The 17,531-nt window shown below is 47.9% G+C and overlaps 1 protein-coding gene across 1 annotated transcript in view; it reads right to left on the reverse strand.

Annotated features, from left to right (window-relative positions):
• Positions 1–15,198: 15,198 nt before the first annotated feature.
• Positions 15,199–17,531, reverse strand: part of CFAP20 (cilia and flagella associated protein 20) — a 14,402-nt gene continuing 12,069 nt past the window's right edge. Inside the window, exons 4-6 of the mRNA XM_044660455.1 lie at positions 16,934–17,122; positions 16,269–16,379; positions 15,199–15,644 (exon numbers count right to left, since the gene is read on the reverse strand). Coding sequence (XP_044516390.1) covers positions 15,639–15,644; positions 16,269–16,379; positions 16,934–17,122 — 306 coding nt within the window. The 3' untranslated portion in view covers positions 15,199–15,638. The remainder of the gene's footprint in view (positions 15,645–16,268; positions 16,380–16,933; positions 17,123–17,531) is intronic.

Genomic DNA, 17,531 nt, shown 5'->3' on the forward strand with positions numbered 1-17,531 from the left:
CACCTACTTTGCTGGGGCATATTGCTCTATGATGGGGAAGATGCAGAGATGAGATAAAATAGCAGCCTGAGCCCTCAAAGGTAATGACAGTGCTATCATTTATAACAGGCTCCATACAGGGCACAATTTGTGCTGAAGTAGACAGAGAAGCCACCACGGCATACCTTGGGAGCCTGAGGAACAGGCCATTGGGGCTGTGGGGGGAGGCTGAGTCAGGGAGGACTGGTTGGGGGGGAGGCTTGCTATTTTAATGGATGATTCTTCTAACTAGGTGTTAGACTCAGTTGTTTCTGTTCTGGTAAAGCTGCCAATCTGTGCCTCGACTGGTCATTATTATTATTTTTAACCCTTACCTTCTCTCTTAGTATCATTTCTAAGATAGAAGATTGGCAAGGTCTAGGCAATTGGGGTTAAATGACTTGCCCAGGGTCATATAGCTAAGAAGTCCCTGAGGGCAGATTTGAACCCAGGTCCTCCTAACTCCAGGACTTGGAATTCTATCAGTTTTGCTAGCTTACTGCCCCTTACCACTAATTATTGCTTTGCTGGGAAGAGGGTATGAGCCCAGGTCGAAGGAAATTCCCTCAGGGATTCCCTTCCCAAACAGACTGACCAACATTATTAGTGGGGAAACTTTACAAAAGGCCTGATCTCTGAGAGGCAGCTGACTTAGAAGCCAAAACTTGGGTTCAAATGCTGCAAATCTCAATGCTCTAGATGAGCTATAGAAAAGGTACATTGGTGGAGGGAGACCCTCATCTCTGAGTTCCTTATTTAATGAAATCACAGCTGAGCAAAGGGGCTGGGTCCTAGCCATAATTTCCTTAGTATTTTGGCTGTGTGTGTGTGTATTTTTAACCCTTACCTTCCATCTTAGAATCAATACTAAGTATTGGTTCCAAGGCAAAAGAACAATAAGGGCTATAAAATTGGGGGTATATAGCTAGGAAGTGTCTGAGGTCAGATTTGAACCCAGGACCTCCTATCTCCAGGCCTGGCTCTCTATCCAGAGCTGCCCCAGATTTGGGCTCTCTTGCATGACATGGGTGGAGGAGAAGGGGATGAGCCAGGAATGAGGGGGCTCAATCATTCCTGAAGGGCAAGGAGTGCTGGAAGGGTTCTGGAGACAGGGAGGACAATTGGACTTTCGTGGCTGCTGCTCCCCTGCTTATGAACATTTCCCCAGAATCTGGGTGCCTCTAACAGCCAACAGACACGACCCACCCTCCGAAACGGAGAGGGAGGATGGGGGAGAGGCGGTGGCGGGATCTTTCCGTCTTCTTTGACCTTCTCCAAAGAGCAGAGGGGGTGCCATGGCGAGGGCAAGCCTGGAGTTGGGGGAGGAGAGGCAGAAACGGTTGTTGAGCAAGTGGCTGCCAGGCCAGGGGCCATCTGGAAACCATCATTCATGAAAAGTAACTATTGAAATTGGGAGGTGAAGCTTGACAACTCCAGGCTGAATCCAGAACCTATCCCCACAGCAACAGCTTTCCATCACAAAAGGAGAACTTGGCATCTTGGGCCTCAGAGGCCTCCGCATCTGCCAAGACAGGGGGTGGGGGGCTGTGCAACCCCTCTTCTTTGGGCTGACATCCAGGGAACAGCCCCATACCCACAATCCCTCCTCCTCTCCCCTTCCAGGTGTCCTCTCGGCCATCCCCTCCTACTGGGCCGAGCTCGGAGCTCTCCAGAAGGCCTCCGTCACCAGAGTTGGTCTCCAGGACCTGGAATCTTCCCCCTACCTAGGAAAGAAAATGATGGGCAGCAGGATGGAGAGGACACGGAGCCCGATCCAGTCCCTCCAGTTGTCTGGCTGGGGGCCAACCGTCTGACACACCCCTCAGTCTGGAGGGAATGGGGGATCCCTCCCTGCTCCTAACTCCAGGGACACCCATGAAAGAAAACGCTCAGGCATTCAGCCAGCAACCCCTTAGGACTTCAAGGAAATTTGAACAAGCCAGCCTCCCACATCTGAAGGCCGGGCGTGGACACATCTGGCAAAACCAGAGAGATTGGGATATAAAGGGAGCAATGAAGGTGGATCAGAGGACCCAGAGGGAGGGTCTTGGAGTTCATTAACCCTTCAGCGATCCGCACAATGGCCAAGGATTATGGACCCTTGATTATCAAAGCTGAAAGAGTCCTTGGAGATGATCTCATTTCCCTCGACAACTTTTTTTAACAGGAAACTGGGTCCAAGAGAAGGGAAAAGATTTATCCAAGGTCACATAACAATTGTTAGCATTAAAAAAAGAAAGAAAACAAATCCCAGGCCTTATAATTCACAGACCAGGGTTCCTTCCACTGTATCACACTGACCTTGGCGAAAAGTAGGGGATGGAAAGGAGATGGAAACACTAAAATGAAGGGCAAAGTAGCCTCAGAGTCTCTTTTCATAACCACAAGAATGTGCCTCCATGTGACACTGAATCCCACGGGCAGTCTTAGGGAGCCCCAGGCCTGGTCACCCTCTGGAAAACCAACCTCGACATCCAAGGATCTTTCAATTATACAATGTTGATTCCTGGGACAAATCATAAGGAGCATCTGGGCAAGCACCATCCTTTGACTTTGACAGAGAGAGAAACTGAGTCCCAGGGAGGTGACTTTTCCCCAGGGTCAGCTCTCTAGGCTCTCCATCCAGGGCACTGTCTACTTCTGTGTCGTAGATCATCCCTGACATTGCTAATAGGTCCTTCAGGCCAAGAACTGTAGTGTGTACTTTGGAGTCTGATTCCCGGGTGCTATGAGCAACACAGGCATAAATATCACGGGAAGGCTGCCATGACATCTTGTAGGTCAGTAAGAGCAATGAGAGGCTCTTCTCTGCCACAGACCTGGGGTAAAAAGAGTCTCTGTCCCAAAATCAGGAGATCTGGGTTTAAATCAACTCTGATAGTTCCTGAATGTGTGATTTCGATCAAATCATATTACTCTCACTCCACCGAGGTTGTCTGGTCCAAACCAATCATTTTGCAAATAAAACTGAGGTTCAGAAAGGCTGTGTGTGTCTAAGATTTACATCAGGGCTGGGATTTGAACACGGGTCTTCTGACTACAGAGACTGAGCTCTGTTGGGAAGTTCTCATGTTTGTTGAATGGAACTCAACTTTCACAAATCTTAAATTGGTAGGTTAAGGGAAAGCTCGAGGCCCAGTGTTAAGTCTATGAGATTAGACACCTTCCCTTTTTCCTATATGATTCCTCTTTGTGTCTTTAGCATTTCGTCATTTCACATTCTTTCGTTATTCATTCAGTTTACTACCCCTTCATGGGCTGACTTCCCTGAGAAAAATGTTAGTTTGTGGGAATACATCTGTTCTCTGAATCCTCTGAAATCTGCTCTCCTAAAATCAAGAGTGTGTCAGACTCTGTATACCCAGCTTTTTCTTTCCCTTCCAGCCCCTGCCAAGATCCCCGATGTTTCTGCTTCAGCAATTGATTACTTTCTCCTTTCTGCAAAGTTCAGTGTAGCAGAAGTTTCACTGCTCCCCTCCTCTAGCTTTTGAAGTCAAGAAATGATTAGTTGCTCTGCTTTTGCTAGAGAAAACCTTCTAGCCGATTCTAAATAAGTGAAGTGCCTTTATCACTATTATATCATCCCATTCTGCCTTCTTATTTTCATAGATCATCTATTTCCTCCTTCTGGCAAAGTGGACCATAGTATACATCCATGACGGCGTTGTGTTTCTGCTTCTGCCAATCTTGTTTACTGGAAGGCTGTCCCCCCATGCTTCCTCCTTTTCTGGTTCCTTGATGTCTCCACAATTACATTTCCTGAATAGATGATATTCTGCCAACCTTCTCCTTCCTCCCACCGTCCCCACCCCCACCAACGTACACATTCTGTTTATTTTAAATAAGGTCTACCTTGGAAAGCCATTGTCTGGAGTCTCACCTAAGTCTCAGTGATACCTGTGGCCTCATAGTTGTCATGCTGGTCCTCTTTCTTCCTCCATCAGAATCCAAAAGTTCTGCCCCTGGACCCCTGGACCCAAACTGGTGAGCTTTCACCTTATGTAGTCTCTTGGTTCTGCTCATTTCACTTTGCATCAGTTCATAGAAATCTTTCCAGGTTTTCCTGAACTCATCCTGTTCATCATTCCTCATGGCTCAATAGTATTCCATTACAACCATATACCATAACTTATTCATCCATTCCCCAAGTAATGGACACCCCCTCAACTTCCAATTCTTTGCCATAATTGAAAAGAATTGTTAAAAATATTTTGGTACGTGTAAATCTTTTCCCCTTACCTCTGATCTCTTTGGGTCAAACTTATTTTAAAAATCTATTTTTAGAGGTAGCCAAGTGGCTCAGTGGATAGAAAGCCAGGTCTCGGGACAGAAGGTCCTGGATTCAATTCTGGCCTCAGACATTTCTAGCTATGTGATCCTAGGCAAGTCACTTAACCCCAGTTGTCTAACTCTTATCACTCTCTCTTTTTTTTTTAACTCTTACCTTCTGTCTTAGAATCAATACTGTGCAATGGTTCCAAGGCAGAAGAGCAGTAAGGACTAGGCATTGGAGGTTAAGTGACTTGCCCAGGTGCACACAGCTAGGAAGTATCTGAGGTCATATTTGAATCTAGGAACTCCTGTCTCTAGGCCTGGCTCTCAATACACTGAGCTACCCAGTTACCCCTTCTTCTCACTCTTCTGCTTTGGAACCAATTCTTAGTTTTGATTCAAAGACAGAAAATAAGGGTTTTTTTAAATTTACATACAAAAAAAGACACAGTCTCTCCCCAAAAGGAATTTAATGCTAGGCAACCTCCAGGTTTGGGATGCAAGGTTACATACCCAGTAGGGATTATCTTCCTATCTCTTCTCCCTATATAACCCCATATAGTTACCTCCTTTGATTTCAAAGAAAATTTCAGAGTTGGAAGACCTATAAAACCTATAAAGAGAAACTGAGCCCAGAGAAAGAAGATCAGGTGATTCACCTAACGTTCCATACCTAATTAGTGGCACAGTTAGGACTTGAGTTTTTTTTACATATCATCACCTTTTTGTCTGATAACCAGTAATCTCCAGCTGAGGAGGAATAAGAGGAGCTAAGATTCAAAAGAGAGTCTGTTTTGATGCTCTGGAAAGACCCCTGCCCCCTCCCCCTCAAGCACAAACACAAAGTGCTGCCTTGTGCCACTAAGAACTTATCATTTGGTGGCTATCTTAGAAGGCTGAAGGGTTTGATTTGTTATTTCAGTCCCTTGTTTGTTCTCCATTGTATACACTCCTGTCGAGTGTTGTTACTGAAATAAATCCCATGTCTTGCTTCCCCAACCAGCAAACACCTCAGGGGCAGGCAGATGACCTTCTCCTATATCTCTGCAGTGCCTAACACAAGGCTGGGGTCAACATTCTAGGTGTTCAATAAAGACTCAGTGAATGAAATGTTTACATTCTTAGGGTGGTAGATGGCATGCTCATGTCCATACCATATTGTGTGGCCTCACTGTGGTACAGGAAAAGAATGGCACTTTGGTGAACCTCAATGTCTTTGATGAGTCCTTCTGCCATCACTGGGGCATGTGCTGATGGAACATTCACAGTGAGTCAAGTGACGTTGGCTTTCGGTCAGCAGAATCAGAGCACCAGGTATTTCTCCCTCACCCAAGATGGCCGAATAGAAAGTTCTTGGTCCAGGGTTAGGGATGGTGAGGGTAGGGTTGATATACATGCTTATTTATAGCCTAGAGCCTACAACCTGCTCTGTTTCCCCATTGTGACTCCAAATCCCCTTGGCCAGTCCTAGATGTAAGCCTTCCATGATGAATGTTGATCAAGCCTTCTCCAGTGTCACCTGCCTTTACTAGTTACACAAGCACTTTGGTGGCCTGGGAATCCACCTGTTCAGAAGAACAATCTTCTCTTCCTCTCTCCACAAGAAGAATACTCAAAGGGCAAGACTTCCTAAGGGCTGATAGGCCAAGGGGCAAGGACTGATTGTAGTGACTGCTTTTCCCTTTTGAAATCTTGTGTCAGTTTCATCACAGGGTCTCCTACTTTGGAGTTTGTCCTAACCTAGTCTCTTGGCACAGGATATCCTCTGATGCTTGCATTTCCTGAGAATTTGGTTTCTCCTTTGGCTTCCTGCCCTTTTACGGAGAAATATTAGGGACAAGGGGTTGGGTTCCCGCCCCCCCGCCACTATTCCTGATTTTTGCTGGATTTCCCTTCCTCAAGGAATGATTTCATTCCTGTGTAAATGAGTGGCAGTGCCAGGACCACAACTAACTATCCTGATTCTCTGCATATCATAACATCAAAAGCACCCTGGCATGAAGAAGCAAAGTCCAATATTAATGGATACAGTTTTCATAACAGGCCCTTTCCAGAAACATCAAATTTAAGGAACTGCACATTGGGACTGAGACGTGTCATTGCCAATAACATGAGGGGAGCTGTCTCCCCCACTCCACACAAATTCCCAAGTATTCCAGATTATCTGGCTCCAGCCCTCCACCTGCCAACTTTAACTAGGGCCCACTGTCCCTCAGTTCACTTTCTGAGCAATGTCCCCCAAAGCCTATAATTTATTTCCAGTTATCTCTTCCCATGTCCCTGCCCAGGACATCACCATCCTTTTCCACCCAAAGGAAATCACCTCTGCTTGGGTGGTCTCCCCTGTCTAGATCTTCAGGCCAGGATCAGTCTCACCATTCAGCCTCTCCCCATTCCTAACCCTGCCTCTCCCCCAGCCCTGCCCCCCTAACCACCTCATTTTCAGAAACAAGGCAGAGGCCCCAATATGGTCATTCACTTTTCCTGGTCCAAAGCCAGCAAACCTAACTCAAAATAAATATTCCCATCCCTTTCCACACAACTGTCTTCTCTGGGCAAGATAACAGCTGTAAAGGATTAAGAAGGGAAAGTTAAAAAAGAGAGAATCCCCAAGCCCCAAAATACAGAGGGCAGAAAAAAAATGGTCCTGTTCAAAGTATCTGATAGGAGGCTGAAGGAAGCATAGATCTTTCCCAACAGAGAAGGCCCTCGCACATTGAAGACTCCTGATTGGGTCAATCCAATCTCCATCACATTCTGGAGAAGGGGAACCAAGGAGTGTATTTGTTGAAGACCATCCCTTCTCCTTTCCCTCTCTTGAACCATCCTCCTCGCTCCCATTTCAAACTCCCTAATCCAAAGACAACATTCAAAATTCGAATATAAGCTTGGAGGTTATTAAACAGAAGGTGTCTCTAAGGAACACATAGTAAGGGGAATGTGTAAGGGCTTCAGGAAACAGGGAAGGATCACAAAAGCTAAACTCACATGTTCTCTAGGGAGCTGAGCTTGGAATTCTCAATGATCCTCCAATAGCCTTTGGCAAATGGTTTCTGGGGATCTTTTCACCCTAGGTCTCAGTTTCCCAGCCCTTTGTAAAATGAGGTTACACTAGATGAGCTCTAAAGTCCCTTCTAGTCAGTCAACCAGTATTTATTTATGATTTCAGAAGTTCTGGGCCATTTTCTGGTATTATTTATTGCACTGTGATTTGAGGGGTTTTTTAACTGATTTTCTTTTGGGACCCTTATGTTATCTTTCTGCATCCTGTCTTTAAGCTCAATATTTTGCTTGTGTAGAGAGATCATGCTTTTTGTTTCTATCCTTCACTTCCATATATTTTCATTCCCAATCAATTAGTTAGAGAAGAGACAAATTCACTCCAAAACTTACCATCATGGACTCAATTTCTTCTATTCCTTCAATTATTTCTACTGGGCAAGCCATACATTCTGCTTTGAAAATTCTTATTTTTTTTTTAAACCCTTACCTTCCGTCTTGGAGTTAATACTGGGTATTGGCTCCAAGGCAGAAGAGTGGTATGGGGGGGGGGGGTCAAGTGACTTGCCCAGTGTCACACAGCTGGGAAGTGTCTGAGGCCAGATTTGAACCTAGGACCTCCCGTCTCTAGGCCTGACTCTCAATCCACTGAGCTACCCAGCTGCTCCCTATTTTTCTTTTTTTAATCATTCTATGGGTCTATGTCCTCTTCAGAATCCAACTCATTTCCCTTTGTCATGCAATATTTATTCCTAAATGCCAGAATTCGTTCTCCAGATCTGGAGACCATTTTCCCTTCTGTTAGTGATATCTTTCCTGTTGGTTTATCCACTTCTGCTCAAGGTCTTTCTTTGAGTTTTCTTCATTCTGAGATCTTTGGAATTTCAATCTCTTTTCTTAATTTTTCCCTGTTGTTCACATTCTGACTCCCTCCAGAACCAGCCTCAGCTAGATCCTGGGCCCTTCCCCTTAGTCTTAGTTGGGAATGTCACACAGTCCCATCTGCTCCCTCTCCTGACTCCATGTTCTCGTCCTGCTCTAGGCCCTTTTGTTCCTCTGTCCTCTGGCATAAACATTTATGAAGCACTTACCTAGGTACTGTGCTAAATGCTGGGAGTCCAAAGGCAGGCAAGAACTCACATTCTGACAGGGAAGAGAACCTGCAAACAACTGTGCGCACAGGATATGTAGTACAAATAGGAGGTAATCTGAGAGGGAACAAGGAAGGTCAGGAAAAGGCCTCTTACAGGGGTGGGATTGAGCTCAGTGCTAAAGAGGAGTCCTTTCAAAGCCCAGGAAGACAACTAATGCAAAGATCTAAAGACTGAAGAGAGTGTCCTGGGTAAGAGGCAGTCAATAGGTCATTGGAGGTGCAAGGAATAAAATATAAGAAAACTGCAAAGGGAGGAAAGAGGCAGATTATAAAAAGCTTCAAAAGCCCAAAAGGACTTTTTATTTGATCTTGGAAGTAACAGGGAGCCACTGGAATTTAATAACTATGGGAAAGGGGGGCAGTAAGGTGGTTAGATCTGCAATTTAGGATCATCACTTTGGCAGCTGAATTGGGATGGATTGGAGTGGTGAGAAATTTGAGGCAGGAAGCCCAACCAGAAAGGTTAATGCAATAAAAGGTGAGAAGTAATAAAAGCCATGATAAAGAATTACGGGGATGGCTGTCTGAGTGCAGAGAAAGGGACATAGGAGAGATGTTGTGAAAGTAGAGATGAGGAAGCAGTTTGATGGCTCAGTAGATGGAGATAGGAGGTCCTGAGTTCAAATCTTGTCTCATATACTTCCTAGCTGTGTGATCTTTGTAATACATGTTTTAGCATTGCCATGTTTGGCTAAAGGCAAATCTGTCAGTTGCCCTGGATGGAATGTTTAGGGTGGCATGCGTCACCTGGCAGATACCTACTGGCAGTTGAACTGAGAGTATAAGAAGCCCTGGAAACCCAAGGCTGGGTTTCATCTTTGGTAAGTCACTTAATTCTAATTACCTGGCCCTTATCACCCTTCCGCTTCAGAACCAATACACAGTATTAATTCCAAGAATGGAAGGTAAGGGTTTTTAATTAAAAAAAAAGTAGATGAAAAGGAGAAGGCAAAAGACAGAGCCCGGGGGAAACCAACACTAATATGGAAGCCAGTGGTATTTCCACCATGGACCCAACTTTGCTTTCTCTTGCCTTAGCTGCTTCACTATGTAGGACAGAAGGGCTTGACCTGACCTATTCCTACTCTCCAGCCTAGCACAAAGTCACCCTAAATATGTCATCACCTCTAGGGAATTGCTAAATGACCCAAGGGAGAGACTAGCTAAAACCTAGCTATTCCAAGTAACCTTCTTCCCCCGACTTATTGGTTCTGAGATTGCCTCCCACCCTCCGAGCTCTAGGCCAGGCTCCTTGCAGTGCCCCCAACTAAGGCTTCAAAGGAAAGCTTGGCCTTTGAAGTAGAGACTCTGCCCTCAGAGCTCTGATCAAAGCCTCCAGTCAGACAGCCCAGAAAGCAGAACCCTGGGCACTTTAGTAGCTTCCCTCCCTCCTAGCCAAGAAAGTGTCTTCCCCCATATCTCTCCTGGCTATACAGAGCCCAAGGCCATCCCTAGGGAGCTAAAGTGCCAGGTATTACCATCCCCTTCCAAGATTACCATTGGGAACCCATCCAGGACCACCTGGAAGTGGCCAATAAACCCTGAAAACAGTCTAAGGTCAGATGAGGAAGAAGGAAGGAAAAGTCTGCCTCACCCTTTGAGAAATGGATGCCAGTTATTCCTATTAACAAGGAAGATTGGCATGTTAGAGACGAGTGGCAAGTTTGAAAGCCTCAGAGCTTTTTTCAGTCTGTGCGGAGAGAGCCAACCCATCATACAGCAATGCACTCTACTACAAAAACACGGTGAATACCAGAGGCAACATTTTTTTGTTCAGTTGTTTCAGTCATGCCTGATTCTTCATGATCCCATTTCGGGTTTTCTTGGCAGAGATGCTGGAGTGGTTAGCCATTTCCTTCTCCTGTTCATTTTACAGATGAGGAAATTGAGGCAGAGTGAAGTGCCTTGCCCAGGGTCACACAGATAGCTTGCCATTTCCTTCTCCCATTCATTTTTCAGATGAGGAAACTGAGGCAAACAGGATGAAGTGACTTGCCCAAGGTCACCCAGCTAGTAAGTGTCTGAGGTCACATTCTGACTCTACCTTCCCCCTTGTCCCAGCTTAGTGGAAGGGAGTCCAGTGTGCTAAGGACTAGCCTGATTCATTCCTATTCTCCAACCCAGCACAAAGTCCCTATGGACATGCCATCTGGAGAAGGGTCAGGACAAGGGGAAGATGGAGTCAGGCCATCAGATACTTAGTAGGCAGGAGGTGATGCAGGACTGGAGATTAGGGTTGGATAAATTGATTTGAGAATGCTCTGCCTAAAGATGATTATTTGAACCCATGGGAGCAAAGGAGGTCACCCAGCAAGATAGAATTAAGCACACAGTCTTAAACTTTTTGTCACGGCCTCTTCTCAGAATGTTGTTTTTTTTTAAATAACTGAAGGAAACGTTCCATTTCAGTTTTAAATTCTAATGGAAACGGGTCTTTTTTCCCTCCTTCAAGTCCCCAAACTCCCTGCAATCTAGCCAATGACCACCTGGGGAAAAGAGGGATTTCCACTGGCCTTGAAATAGGAGAAAAGAAAGCCAAGGAGAGACCTCGCCTGTCAGGTAGGAAGAGAGGAAGAAGGGAAGGTCTCCCTCAACCATGAAGCCCATGGTTAGGGAGAGGAGACATGATGATCTGGAGGAAGATCCAGAAAGGAGACTAGGAAAGCATTCAGACAAGTAGGAAGAGGGAAGATCTAGGAAGGCGAGGGGCAGCTAGGGTGGTTCAGTGGATGGAGGACCAGGCCTGGAGATGGGAGGTCCTGGGTTCAAATCTGCCCTCAGACACTTTCTATTTGTGTGTCCCTGAGCAAGTCACTTAACCCCCGTTGCCTAGCCCTTACTGCTCTTCTCCCATAGAACCAATACACAGTATTAATTCTAAGACAGAAGGTAAGGATTTGAGAAAGGAAAAAAAAAAACAGGAAGGAGAGCATGCAGAAGGTGATCAGCAAAGGGTCAAAAGTTCCAGAGAAGTCAAGGAGGAATGAGAAAAGGCCGCTGGATTTGTCAGTTAATAGATATTGGAAATATCACTTTAACTGGAAGATGAGGTTGGAAGTCAGACTGCCGGACTGTAGCTTCTCGTGACAGCACAGGCCCCTCTGAAAAAAGCACATTTGTCCCATTTACTGGTTCCCAGAGGGGTGTGACTGAAACAGCCCCTTCCACCCGGACTGTGGGCTTGGCTGGCTACTTCTGTCACACGTTACTCTTCCCTCCCTCCTGCCCTTCCTCACCACTTTGGGACCCCCCAAAGCACAAGTGCCCGATGGGCAGCCTTAGTCTGAGCCAAATATCTCCCAAACGAGAGCTGCCCGTTTCTGAACTGATCGACAAACCTCACGAGTGGGTGCCATTTACAAATTTTTTTAAATTTTAATAAATTTGAGAATTCTCTGAAGTTAAAGAATCCAAATTGTCTCCCTTCCTTCTTCCCTCCCCCTCTCGGAGCTGGCAAGCAGTTCGGTCTGGGTTAGACGTGGATTATCAAGCAGAACATATTTCCGTAGGATTCATGTTTGTAAGTGAATCATCTTATAAAACCAAACCCCCAAACCCGGATCACCCGGTTCTTTCTCTGGAGGTGACAAAGTCCCTCTGAGTAGCCAAGTCTATCCCATTTGGCCATGCCACAATATTGCTGTTCCTGTGTGCCGGGCATCAGCTCACTTGGGTCTCTCCAGCCCTTTCCGAGACCCTCCCGTTCATCTCGCCTCAGCGCCCAAGGGTATCCCCTCGCCCCGCTGCAGCACACTGGTAGGATGGGCATCACTCCGGCTGACCGAGCCGCTCCATTTCCCGTCAGTCTCTGAACAATTAAGAAGCAATTCTGGGCCTCTTCACTCCGGATAAACCGGAGCATTTCATTTAGAGACACAAGATGTGGGTTCAATAATAATACTTGCGTACCTCCTTCACAGGGTATTTGTGAGAAAACGGCTTTAACTGTTCTGGACACAAAGGAGCTGGGCAGCTAGGTGGCACAATGGGCGAGAGCCAGGCCTAAACACGAGGGTACTGGGTTCCAATCTGGCCAGGTCACTCCCACGGCCTAGCCCTTTTCATCCTTCTGCCTTGGAAACTATCCTTAGTATGGATTCCTGGGAGGAAGGTAAGGGTTTAAAAAAAGGAAATGAATGAGCTTTGGGCCTCCCAACACCTTTGATTTTTGAATTCCTAACCTTACTTTAAAGTTATCTGTCAAAAACTCCCCCCGATGTCATGTAAAATTGGGGGGGGGGGGCTTTGTTTTTCACACACACACACACACACACACACACACACACACACACACACACACACACACACTTCTATCTCACGGTTCTAGCTGTCTCGGGCATCTGAGCCTTTCCCTGCCTACATGGGAGGCTCCAGGAGGAGGAGGCTTGGTCCTGACTCCCTCTCTCCCCCCCAGAGCCTGTGTCCTCCCCAGAGGGGCTTGTCCTGCCCTCCGAGTCTTGCCCAGACTATCCACAATTCCAGTCAGTCCTGCCTCACTATCTAGCCACCCCCTGGGCCAAGCTTATCCTCCAGGGCCCTCCCATGGCTATGGGGGCACAGAGAAAGGTCGAGTTCATTCCTAGCAATGTTACGACCTTACTCGGGACGTTATTTCGGCAGGCTACAAAGGGTTCGAGATAACAGTCCATTCCAAGTCTCCGGCTAGCCCTGGGCCACAAATGAGAATTCACCTCACTCAAGGGTCTCCGTGACTCTAGGGTCTCCCCTCTCCAAACCAACGTGGATGCAGCTGCCAAATCAATCTTCTCCAGGGCTGCCCACCTTCCTCGAATGTCCCAATGACTCCCCACTGCTTCTAGAGGGCAGCTTCAGTGGCCTGAGAGGCAGGCCTGGAGCAGGACGACCCAAGTTCACATCCATCCTCAGGCTCCCACTTCACCCTGTTTGCCTCAGTTTCCTCCTCGATCCATAATCTGGAGAAGGAAGTGGCAAACCTCTCCAGAGTCTATGCTGAGAAATGCCCAAATGGGGTCACACTGAACAATGACGTTGCCTTTAGAATATAATAAAACTCTTGGCCCCAACACTTCTCCCACCCCCAGATTACCTCCCCTTTACAAAGCTTAGTCTGGACCACTCGCTGTAGCACGACTTTGGCCATGCCCCGATCCTCACACAGTGGCATATTCTCCCTCGTTTCCTCAGCTCAGTTCAGGTGACTCGTCCCTATTCTGCCAAGCTTTTCCTGATCCCCCCCAGCATCCCTTCCTTCAAATTTCCCCTTTAGAGGCACTTTCTCTGTCCTCACAGTACACTGAATCGTCTTATACTTATTTCTGTACAGGTTCTAGCTTCCTTCTCCTTTCCCCTCTAGGCTAAATTCCTTAAGGGTAAGGACTTAGACCACTTCCCCCACTCTGTGGTGCAGGAGATGAGAGCCGAGCCTGGAGTCAGGAAACCCGAGTTCAAATTTGGCCTCAGACACTTACTAGAGGTCCTGGGAGTGAGTTACTCAGTCCTGATGATATCATTTCCTCCGTGCTTGGACAAGGTAACAGGATTCGGTCAGGAATTCACCTCTTTCCAGGATCTGGGAATGAAGACCTTTATGGTTCCTCTCTCCCTCCGACTGAAACTGTGTGGGAGCGTTTCCCCTCTCTCGTCTCTGGACTGGTCAAGTCACACGACCTGTCTCTCTGCCTAATCCCCAAAGCAATTCAGCCTGGAAGCAGCCCCAAAAGCCAATTGTGAATGGACATGAGCTTGGGCACCCATTCAGACCGCTAACATCTCTTCCAGCCTTAAATCTTTTGTTCAGCACAAAAGTGTCTTCGGATACCCAGAAGCCCACATGGGCTCGGTTCCCCCTCACTTGCCTCATGTTTTTCTTCTCAGGCCCTAACAGAAGCCTCATTGCCCTCCCTGATGCCGCTGTTCAGGCAGGCCCCGGGCCGCTCTACACTCCCTCATTTCCTCTCTGAAGGACACACAGAGACCAGGAAACCAAGAGCTGCCACCTTCTACCCCGAGGATGGTGAGGTCATCCCCACACAGAGCGGGTCTGGGGGGTGCAGGAAGAAAGGCGCTCCGGCTATAGGCATAACGGATTCCATTTGCCTGGACTTCCAGAAACCCTCGATCGAGACTTCTCAATTGAAATGACGAGAAGGAGAGCTCCACTTCTCTCTCCTGGACAAAAGCCTCGTTCATCCCACCACCCACCCCGTGCCCAGGAGGAGGACTTTAGCTCACAGTGGCCAGGGATAAGGGAATCTGCAGCTCCATGAAAGGGATGGACAGCCTGGAGGCCTGACTGTGGCCCATCCTGAAGAGCAAAGAGGGAAGCCTGGTCTATCTTTGGAGCAGCACTGCCATTCCCCGACAGAGCGCTACCCAGATGGATTTATCTGGGCCTAATCTTGGAGAGGTGGAAGAAGCCTTTGGCTACTGGGACATCGAGGATGATGCTCGGAGGCAGTCTGCTTCGACAAGCTAAAATGCCCGCCTGGAGCCCTCAGGACGGTCGAGTCCGCCTAGGAGGTGGGGAGGAGGGCTCACTCTGGCAAGATGCTCTGGCTGCCGTGCCAACGGCGGTTACAGAATATCTGCACCGCTTTCCTCTTTCCAAACCCAAACAACTAAACGTAATGCTTCCCATCTAGCCAGCATGAAGCAAAACCCAATCCAGAGGCAAAGTCCATTGAGAATAGTCTCAAGAAATATCTTTTGAAAAATTTTTTGGTCAAATCAAAGAGAAAATATCACCAACCAAAAAAGGACAGGCTAGCAACAGACTTAAAAACAGAATAAAACATTTTATTCACTTCAAGACTGTAAGTATTACATAGGATATACATATATATTTAGATAATATATAAAACAAAAAGACAAGAAACCATTAAGAGAAAATATTGGAATGAATCTGCTTTACAGGGCGGCACACTTAACTCTGCACTTTCATGGTAAATACCACCTGCACACGTCCGGGACGGCCCCTGAGGGTAAATTCCAGCGCTGGCTTGTCACCCACCGGGCAGGTTCTTAGTAAAGTGTTGGATAAACATCCTGGACCAAGAGCTGCTTATCTCCCACCATACTTACGATGCAACTACGGACCCTAGCACAGCGAATGTATCTAAATATGTCTGTATTTCACATTGTCCTCCAGCTATTTTCCTTTTAAATTAAGCATTAGGCCCAGGGCTTATTCCTCCTGTCGTGTTCCGGTTCTAGGTTATTGCTGTGGGAGGAAATAAGAAAACACACCTGGTAACACAGACAAGTAACATTTACAGGGTCAAACTCAGATGGCTTTTGGCTTATTTTCTAGACAACTGAATAGCCCAGAGGCCCTGCGGCTCTGTGGAAGGCAGACAGACACCCACACGCCTTTCCATTTTGGAGGAGGCTGTTAACAAAAATTATAGGCCAGTGAAAGGGGCAAGAATGCCCGGCTTTAGAGAAAGAGCCTTCCTCCATAAAGTCTCTGGAAAGAGCAGTAGGAATACCTACATTAGCTTTGCAGGCATGTGACAGGATCGCCCCACGAAGTGAGGAAGAGGAGGGAGGCAAAGGGTCTAAAGGCTCCTGGGAGCAGCCCCTGGAAGCGGCCCGACAGTGACGCCGCTTCCTCTGGCCTCAGGACAGACGGGCCCTCACAATCTAGCGTCCCTGGGATTTCCTCAGGACAGGGAATCCCTGGGGAGGACCGTCCCTGCTCCTCTGCCTAGCCACACTGCCCCCCATTTAGAGAGCCTGAGATGGCCCCGAGGGCAGAAGCACCCGCCTGGGGTCGCCAAATGTCTCTGCCCAGAGAGGGGGCCTGGACTCTCAAAGCTTTCCCGACTCTTATTACGAGGCTCACCTTTGCCTTGTTCTGAACTGGGAGGTAGAGCTTGAACTCGGCGGGCAGCTCGTCCTCGGAGTAGAGCCTGTCCGAGAAGTACACTCGCCGGATGCGGCAGTTCGCGTGGATCTACGGAGGAAGAGCAGAACGTCAGAGACTACAAAGGCTTCCCTGCCTCTCCTTCCCCCCTCGGACTCCTCATCCTTTTCTTTAACAAAACAACCCTAAACCTCTGTCTTAGAAGGGACACCTAGATCGGTTCCAAGGCAGAAAAGCAGGAAGGGTGAGGCAGGGGGGTCAAGTGACTTGCCCAGGGTCACACAGCTGGGAAGTGTCTGAGGCCAGGTTTGAACTCAGGATCCCGTCTCCAGGCCTGGTTCTATCCACTGAGCCACCCAGCTGCCCCTCATCCTCTCCTGGTGATGCTGAATATCTATTTCTCTCCTAACTGGCTCTGACACAGAGTTCTGCCTCACACGCACGTCCACGTTCTTGGCCTTTTCTCTCTCCGGCTCCTCTTGGAAAGTTCCTTCCAGCAAATGCTGGCCCGGAGAACTCAGAACCGCCCACCCTGCCCTGCGGTGAATACTGTCAAGACAGAAGCTCCCTGCCGACACCGGACCCCAGGGGAGCTCCTTCTCCCGGGCTTCTCGGAGGCTCCCTGGAGGAGGAGGCCTGCGTACCTGCACTCTGAGGGTCTCTATGTAGTTCGTGCCGTACGCCCTGCGGGTGAAATCGGACAGATTGAACTGGATCTGGTTCCAGCCGTCGTCCAGCCGCATGGGCATGGTGCAGATGAAGGGCTTGACCCGAGTGGTGCTCTGGTAGTTACTGGCCCGGAACCGCCGACGCACATTCTTGTCATCCAGAACCTGTCACCGTGAGCGGGGCAGGAGGAAGAGGAGGAAGAGAGCGAATGGCTCCTGAGAACCAGGCAAACTAAGCGAGCGAGGCAGCAACGAGGCCGATACCGTCCATACTGGACCCAGATGGCCAGGAAGGGGCAAGAAGTCTATCCTGTAAAGTTGCCAAGACAACCCCGTCTGCGGGTGACATCACGGAGGAGCACGACGGCCGGATCTATGCTGCCTGCAGTCTCTCTGGCCAAACCTTAAATGGCTTCCCAGGTAGTACCAAATGGGCCCCTACACATACACACTCTCACACACACACTCTCACACACACACACTCACACACATACACACACACACTCTCACACACACACACTCACACACATACACACACATACACTCACACACATACACACTCACACACACACAC

The sequence above is a fragment of the Gracilinanus agilis genome, chromosome 2, assembly GCF_016433145.1.
Source record: "Gracilinanus agilis isolate LMUSP501 chromosome 2, AgileGrace, whole genome shotgun sequence".
In the NCBI taxonomy this organism is placed as follows: domain Eukaryota; kingdom Metazoa; phylum Chordata; class Mammalia; order Didelphimorphia; family Didelphidae; genus Gracilinanus; species Gracilinanus agilis.